Here is an 8,693-nt window from a genome sequence, read left to right as displayed (position 1 = left end):
CTGACCAACCTCTCCCCCGCCTATAAAAGGAAGAGGTTGGCCCCTAGGCAAGAAAAACGAGAAGGCGGACGGAACACATAGACGATGGTGGGTGGAGCTAAGTTCACCTCTACACGCACCCACAGGAGGAGCGCTGACAAGGACCAGGAGGCCGGAGTCCCGCCGCCAAGCTAAGACTTAGCTAGGACTCCACTCTATAGTTTCTAAGTTCCACTTCCACCCCATAGAGACTTGAGAGTTTCTCATCCCTCTCTCGTCCGCTTGTACCCCTACTACGAGTTTTGATCATGGATGGTGCCGGTAACGCAAGGTGTTGATTACTGAAAGTAGGGACGTTATGCCAAACCAGTATAAATCTTGCTCCTACCACACACGAGTCCAGAGTACGCACAATAAATTTACTTATCGGAGCGATGTTCGAAACACCATCAATTAGCACAACAGGTAGAAGCTTTCAGGAGAGAAAACTGTCAGTGAGCTGCGAGCCTGCGACAAGTCGGACAAAAAGAAGGCGTCCAGCCGAGGAGACCACCAACCACTTCGAGAAGCTCCTCCAAGCCCCATGTCCGAACCATCAGCATCCGGTCCGACACACCTGTAGGGATTATGGGTTACTTAGAAAATTTCTAAGTTCTAAGCAAGGAGATAGGACATGAGCCCCGTAAAAACAGAAAGCCAAGGGGAAGGGGACCGCTTTCCTTGCCGATATTGGCTGCTCGCTGATCTTTGAGGGCCGCGATTACCGCACCTCGAGGAGGCGAGGTGAGGCGTAAAAAACTCAAACAACGTAAGGTGTTCGACACCCGGTCAGCGGCCTCGACCTCTTTCGGTCGATCCAACTACACCATTGCGCTGAATCAATCTGCCCGCTCCGAGCGCATTCTCTGGCCGAGCCAATGCCCGCCTATCATCGACCCCACCAAATGGTATAGCACAACTGACCAAAGTACTCATGGCTAGGGGTAGCAGGCTTGTCATTCGGTTTGATCTCCAAAGTTACTCGATTTTACCGGCATCTCTGCTGCAGATTGGTGATTTTATTTTTTTTGGCGACATCTATACTACAGATTGAAAATTATTGATTTTCTCAAATACCGAGGCATTCAGTTCTGGAATTTGGTTTGACGTCGACATGCTTCTACGCAGACAGCAGCAGAGCATAGGATCGATTCCTAGCTTACGTTGGAATTGCTATGCGTGAGATATTTTTTCGAGGCAGTCTTTTGGGCGACAGCGATTTGATTGAAGTGCAGATGAGAACAAATGTACGGAGAGAACTGCCTGAGTTACCTTTTACGCAGCAGGGCGTCCCCACTCCCCCACGGCGTTATGCCGCGCCCACCACCTGTTCGGCAAAATGGCTAGTATGTCATATGTGCAATAAACTAATACACTTGACGGGTCGCGAGTTTGTTGCGCATGGACCTATTCTGATCATAGTGGATGCAGGTTGGGGATTTCAATGGGACACTCTGACATTAGCTTCTGCCATCAGAAGGCGGTGAGATCTCACAGTACGTCTGTGGAGCTGTGCATTACTTCCACATGGCCTTGTTCTGATCATGGTGGATTCGGGCTATCCATTTTGAAGAGGACACTCATGTAGTTTCTGCTACTCGAGCAAGAAGGCGAGGAGATCTTGCAAGGATGGGAGGCTTGAAAGTTGGGGGGAGATATGATAAGAACAAGGCTACAGAGGATCGAATAGCTTGTCTTGTTGATTAAACACTGTGACTTTAGCAAAGAATTTGTGCACTGTTTTCCTTTTTCTGCAGGCAGTTGATGGGTGCGGAGCAGGGAGGCACGCGGGCGACTATTCTATGTTGCACCACCACAGGGAGGCCACCATATGCGGCGAGCATCCGCGGCTTGTGAATCCACACACCTTTATTCTGAATTGACCGGAAAATATCACAAAGGAAGTACATCAGCTGCAATTATCACAGACAGGCTTGTTCCATTGACAATTAGCATATCCTTTTGAAATATTATACAATTCTATTTCGACTGGGAAAATGTGTCTTCCAATTGCAGCCACCACTGCCCTTAACAATAGCGTTTAGCTAAATATATAGCTTAACTGAGAAAAATATGCATGCATATCCTATACTTTATACCTGTGGTGAAGCTAGATAAACTTAGGACGGGGTGGGGTGGGATGTGCTCTTGCCTTGTGGGGCATATAAATTTTATGGAGGGAGGGTGAATATATGGTAAAAAAATAGACAAAATCACTGCTTTAGCATTTTTTACAGGGTGCATTTGCATCCCTTACTCTCAACGCAGCCTCACCCCTGCTTTATAGGCAGCATGCCCATGTTTATTGTCGAGACTAATCCTTTAATGCTTTATAGTCAGTGTGCCCATTTGGTGTTTGATTACGGTCATATGTCTTATTGGTTCAGTGGAGACGGAGCCTAGCTATGCAATCTTAGGCTTTTTTCTGTTTTGATTCCGCACAATCACTTGCACGGACGGCATAACGTGCGGAACACAATTTGTGTTTAGGTTCTGGTGTAGCTCTTCATCTTTTCTCATAATCTCTTATGAAGGATTTAGGTGCTGATGCAACATTTCAAGAATAACTTTTGAAGTGGATAAATGCGTTCTTATCTTTCAGTCCTGCACACTTTGTTGGTTGCATGCAGGGGCAGACCCAAGTAGGGCCGAGTGAGGGCACATGCCCCCGCTCATTTCTTTGTTCTAAGTACTAGAGTCTAAATTTTCATCATGAGGTCCCCTGCTCAGTCTAATTTAGATGCCTATATTCTGGTATTTTAGTTCTCGTCCTTACAAGTATGCTCTCAGTTATATTTTGTCCTGGGTCCGCCCCTGGTTGCATGTGCCCGTGTTGGCAGATAGTGTGCATTCCTTAGGGGTGTATTATCGATAACTTTGTGGGTGGTTAGACAATTATTATTGTCTCTAAATCTGCACCTTCTGTCTCATGAGTGTTGGTAGTTTCTTCTGGACGTTTTAATTTGTTGAAGAAAATATTCTTCAAATATCTTTTAGTAGTCATAAGAACAAAATGTCCATTCTCATTGGTTTGTATTTTGATCTTTCATTTTCAGTAGCTCTGTGGTAGGGTCCATGGGATTGTCTTGCAGAGGAAACATCAAAGTTGTTTTAGGTGTTCTCAATCTCTGGAAAGTCTGGTAAGTATTACTACTCACTAGAATCAGTATAGTTATGATAGAAAAATTCCTGGATGAAAGAAAATAAGGGTATGCCAAAAGTACCACTTTTTTCAACCCTTTTAGGGCTAGTTTGGAAACTAAAATCCCCTCCGGGATTCCCGAGGATTGAATGGGAAAATAGCTAATTTTCCCCTCAATCCCCGGGAATCTCAGAGGGGATTTAAGTTTCCAAACTAGACCTTAGTAGTTGCTTTATCAGGTTATCCTATCCTTTGAACTACTTTAGCCATGCCCTTAAAAATTATGGTTTTGACACTGAACAGTTCACCTTTAGAAGATAAAATTGTCCTACGTTGCACATTGTTTCTCCAAACCTGCAGAAGTGTAGTTTCACATAACGAGAACACAAGTTAAGTGTGACAAGACAAAACAATGTAACAGATGAAGTACTGAGTCGAGACAGATAATTTAAAGTAGAACAGTAATGACAGTGGAACTTCTAGATATACTGTAACATATTATCGCGTCCATAACAATTGTATGTGGATTGTTTTACTTGGGTGCACCATCCAATTAGTCCAGAATCTCTCGGATAAGGTAGAGAGAAATTAAGAAGATATATGCTTCTCGGGTCATGCAAGATCTATAAAAGGGGTGCACTTGCTCCAGAAACCGTTACTTTGAGCCATTGCCTTCCTCTTCTAAATAAGACCCATCTCTAATTCTTCTAACATGGATGCACATAAGTTAGGTTACACAGGAAATGATGTTCTTCAAGAGCTTGAAATACTGACTATAAATGCCAAAGCAGCACAAGAGGTTATATTGAGTAAAATTCTTGAGAAGAATCAGGCTACTGAATACCTGAACAAATTCATGAATGGGTCCGTAGACATTTCTGCCTTCAAGAGCCAGGTTCCAGTAGTGACGTATGATGTGGTCCAACCCTACATTGCAAGGATTGCCGCTGGTGAAAGGTCTTCAATTTTGTGTGGAGAACAAATTGTAGAGCTGCTCCGAAGGTGTGAGTCTCTTCCTGATTATTTTTTAGTTAACATTTTTGCATGCATATAGTAGAGGTATTGTATTAGGTATAAGAATGATTATACATTTATCAGAAGACCCTTTGTGCTGGCTGCTAGTAGAAGCTGGTTCTATTGTATAATGCGAATATGCGACTAATATGAAGAAAATGAGCATTAATGTTAGATCATTTCATCGTCAAAATGCATGCTGGTATATAATTTTTTTTTCTCAAACAAAGATTGAGAAGTGCACATCATTGTATTAAAGAAGGTGAACACAAGTCCGTGAAAAGTGAAAACACAGGCTAAAAAGAAAAAAAGAAGAACAGGAAAGAACAACAAACACAAATAGATACCAGGCGTAGCCAGTAAACTAAACAGAACTGCTCAAGCTATTACGGTAACTCAGAAGGCAGCATAAGGAGTGCTGGACGACAATGATAGGCATAGACTCCTAGCACCCGCTGTCTTCCAAATATTTCGCTCACTAGTGATGATAGCCCGTAGAACCCTGGTGAGCTGAGGGGCGAGCTGAGGTTGTGCGCCTTTGAACAGCCGTTCACTCTAATTCCAGATGGACCAGCAGACAACCATAATGATGAGCTTGTTCAGACCCTTACGAAGCTGTTTGTCCACACTTTTATCCTCCTGGAACCACCATCTTATATATAAATTTTGTTTTGCGAGTGTTTTCCACTTGGTTACAGATTCTGCCAACCCTGAGAGGTTAATGGTAGTTTAGGGTTCATCCGTTCATGTGGAGTACAATATTGCTCATAATAGCTTGAAGCTTTCCCGCTTCAAGCTATTCTACCTCCCAGGATCTTGTTATCACTTCCTTAATGTGTTTGCATCCATGGACTATGAAGCCCATTAACCTATTTAACTTGACAGGCATTGACTGCTTTTATATTGTGCTTAGCATGATTTCTCCTGTATTTTTATGGAAAGTAACTCTTAGGGACCCATCACTATTGCTCTTCTCTACATTGTGGACAGGTTGAACACCTATCTCCCCTTTATGTTCTGTGCCAACAATATTCATCTGTCACTTTTGTGAACCACACAGTGAAGTTGTAAATGTGTATTGGAAAACCTATCACTCTTCTCTGCCTTGAAAGAATTTATTGATGTCAGTATTGGTTTTTGTTCTTTTTATGGTCTGTGACTGATATTAACCAAAAAATTTTGTTTATTAGCTCGGGAACTTCTCAGGGTGAACCAAGATTGATGCCATCAATCTCAGAGGATATTTACCGCCGAATGTATCTGTATAGTCTGATCATGCCTATCATGAGCAAGTAAGAGTTTGTTTTATTATAGATCCATTACTTTTAATGAAGGCACTTGGAAAGTCAAATAAATGAATATACATCAGGATTTATCTATTCTATAAACCTCTTATTGTTTGACCCACGTCTTTGTTCAGTCAAGAGGCACTAGCTTAAATCATGATGCCATTTATCCAAAGTTTCTTCTCGTGATTGCTATTTGAAAGCTGAAAGAGAAATAATTCTTATCTCTCCTTAGAAGAAGGCTAGAAGCTACCGATCTTTTCTGGTGATTTTTTTGTTTTCATTTTGGTGTTAGTTATAAAAGTTTGGTCAAGTTAGAGTTGGAGTACACGAAAGATAGGACAATACTTATCACAAGCTGAAGTAACCCCCTTCAAACCATAGTTAGAAAGGCTTACAAATTGAAATGTTAGAATTCTGCTTTAGTAAAGAGTTTCAGTATTTCTTAAAGGCTTGTTCGGTTATTTCCATGCCATGTGGATTGGAGTGGATTGAGAGGGGTTGTGATGGATTTTGACTTGATATGGATTTAAACCGACTCAATCTCATCCAATCCATATGGATTAATTTCAAAACGAACCAGCCCTAAATATGCATTTTAAAGTCTCGAAAGATATTTTGCTATATCATGATACTTGGAACTGGGATAAACTGCCCACTTTCCTTCATCCCTTGTAATTATCACATCTTTCTGCTCTTGCTTGCATTCAACATAATTGAAGAAAGGTCTTATAGAATAGCTTATCAGTACATTTCAAAGGTTTTTAGATTTTACCATGTCTGTAGTATTTTTTTTTTTTTGACTTAGTCAAGTCTCCAGGTACATACGAGGCCTTGGCGAGGGGAAGGCAATGTATCTTCTCTTTGTGAAAGCTGAAACATTGACAAATGCTGGCATTCCAGTCCGATCAGTCCTCACCAGCTACTACAAGAGCCCTCAGTTCTTGCAGCGCAAGCACGACCTCTACAACAGCTACACCAGTCCCGACGAGGTCATTCTTTGCCCCGACAGCCAGCAGAGCATGTACTGCCAGCTACTCTGCGGCCTGGTGGAACGCCAGAACGTCGTCCGTCTCGGAGCAGTCTTCGCCTCAGCATTCCTCCGGTCCATCAGCTTCCTCGAGAAGCACTGGCATGACCTAGTCACCGACATCCGAACCGGCCGGATCAATCCCAGCATCACCAACGCCGCATGCCGGGTGGCCACGGAGAGCTTTCTCGCGCAGCCCAACCCCGAGCTAGCTGACGAAGTCGAGGCGATATGCAGCTCGGAGTCATGGAAGGGCGTTCTTGGCAGGCTCTGGCCTAACGTCAAGTACATCGAGGCCGTCCTGACGGGGACGATGGCGCAGTACGTCCCCATGCTCGAGTTCTACAGCGACGGCAGGATCCCCCTGGTCTGCACCATGTACGCTTCCTCGGAGAGCTACTTCGGCGTCAACCTGCGGCCGCTGTGCAGCCCGAAGGACGTGTCCTACACCATCCTCCCCAACATGGCCTACTTCGAGTTCGTGCCGTTGGACGACGGCCTCAGGCTGGCGGAGGATGGTGAGGCTGTGGAGAAGGAGAAGCTTGTCGGCCTCGTGGACGTCAAGGTCGGATGCTACTACGAGCTCGTGGTTACCACATTTGCCGGTGAGAACACCATACCTCTTGCGAATACTATGATCTGCAACAACAGTTTTACTTCAACCAATACATTGCTCTCTTTTTTTTGGGGTGGGGTGCAGGTCTTTACAGGTACAGGGTAGGCGATGTACTCCAGGTGACAGGCTTCTACAACCGCGCACCCCAGTTCAAATTCATCTGCCGGAGGAACGTGATCCTGAGCGTGGACGCAGACAAGACGAACGAGGAAGACCTCCACGGCAGCGTCTCCCGGGCCAAGAAGATCCTGGAGGACCGAGGCCACATCCTACTGGAGTACACCAGCTTCACCGACACGTCGACGGTGCCGGGCCACTACGTCCTGTTCTGGGAGGTGAAGGCCACGCCCACCTCCGGCTCCGGGGGCGCGCGGCTGGACGCGCAGGTCCTGGAGAGCTGCTGCGTCGCCGTGGAGGAGTCGCTGGACTGCGTGTACAGGCGGTGCAGGGCGCACGACAGGTCCGTGGGGCCGCTGGAGATACGGCTGGTGGAAGCCGGCGCCTTCGACGCGCTCATGGACCTGTTGGTCAGCCAGGGCGGCTCCATCAACCAGTACAAGACGCCACGGTGCATCGAGCCGGGCGGCGCCGCGCTGGAGCTGCTCGACTCCAAGGCCACCGCCTCGTTCTTCAGCCCCCGGGATCCTGAAGCTACTGGTGTCTGAGGTTGTTCTGCTACTCTGAAACTAATCCTCTGCTGGATCTAAATAATCTGAGAATTTTCGTCTGGGTTATCCCCGTTTACATTGCACTTTTGTCAGGCTTTGCTACTATGCAAAGAAGCCTTTTTTCTTTATTTGAGATTGTGATCATCAATTGTCTATCACTTGACGACTTTTGTGTGTGTGATTGACGGAGCGCATGGATTATATAACAATAAAATAAAGTAAAGAGAGAGGCCACGCATGCTTTTCCGAAAGCATCAGTGGTGAGTGAGCTTTCAACCATGGTAATCATGCATGGCCTGTACGTGCCATTGTGCCAGTGCTAATTGCTTCCAAGCTAAGGACTCGATCCCGCCCGCGTATACCGTACCTGGCTGGCCGGTCAAAGCTACGTAGCTTAAGAGACTGAGCTAGCTTAGCTAAGCTAGAGCACCACATGACACACCGTCAGCAGGTCAGACAAGAAGCAAAGCGGCGCGTGGCCGACGGCTCCTACAGTCCTCCTACTGCACTCTGAAGACTGAACGTGTGAATGGACCCATCAGGATCTCCATTTCAGAATTCACCTGTGCCGCTGTGCCTGTGTGCTGGCCGCTGCCTGCTTTTTCACCTGTCCGTCTCGCTGGGTGCTCTAGCTAGATCCGCGGCCCCCAGGCTAGAGATTGTTTAGCACAATGACAGCCACAGATCTCTGCCGCCGGGATTCCATCGACGGGACTGATGATAATTAAAATGTCAGTTAACCCCGTACGTACGTAGAGGGTGGCGTGGCTAGTCAAACCCATGCTGATGATGGCCAAGTGTGGTAGCCTGGTAGGCATGGCATGTGACTGCACGAAGACCATCCTGCGACGGAAATGCTTTTCAGACTTTACAAGACTGGAGTAGTAGGTTTCTATAGCTACATTGGCATGTATGTGCT

At 45.8% G+C, this 8,693-nt stretch overlaps 1 protein-coding gene across 12 annotated transcripts; it reads left to right on the top strand.

The window, feature by feature from the left end:
* The first annotated feature begins 494 nt into the window (after positions 1-494).
* LOC103633549 (probable indole-3-acetic acid-amido synthetase GH3.11) lies at positions 495-8,050 on the top strand. 12 transcript variants are annotated; one of them, XM_035961186.1, is made up of 7 exons: positions 648-926; positions 1,028-1,364; positions 1,450-3,158; positions 3,892-4,162; positions 5,365-5,466; positions 6,281-7,095; positions 7,191-7,934. In XM_035961186.1, the coding sequence occupies exons 4-7, from the start codon at positions 4,017-4,019 to the stop codon at positions 7,769-7,771; spliced, it is 1,644 nt and encodes a 547-aa protein (XP_035817079.1). In that variant the 5' UTR covers positions 648-926; positions 1,028-1,364; positions 1,450-3,158; positions 3,892-4,016; the 3' UTR covers positions 7,772-7,934. The 12 variants fall into 12 exon arrangements, with proteins under 12 accessions (XP_020396741.1, XP_020396742.1, XP_020396740.1 ...); XM_008655237.4 differs by having other exon boundaries at positions 650-926; positions 1,068-1,364; XM_020541152.3 differs by having other exon boundaries at positions 495-926; positions 1,068-1,364; positions 1,450-4,162.
* Positions 8,051-8,693: the final 643 nt, after the last annotated feature.

This window comes from Zea mays, chromosome 7, assembly GCF_902167145.1.
Source record: "Zea mays cultivar B73 chromosome 7, Zm-B73-REFERENCE-NAM-5.0, whole genome shotgun sequence".
Taxonomy (NCBI): domain Eukaryota; kingdom Viridiplantae; phylum Streptophyta; class Magnoliopsida; order Poales; family Poaceae; genus Zea; species Zea mays.
The sequence above is the reverse complement of the archived record's forward strand: the minus strand, read 5'-3'. Positions and strand labels throughout refer to the sequence as shown.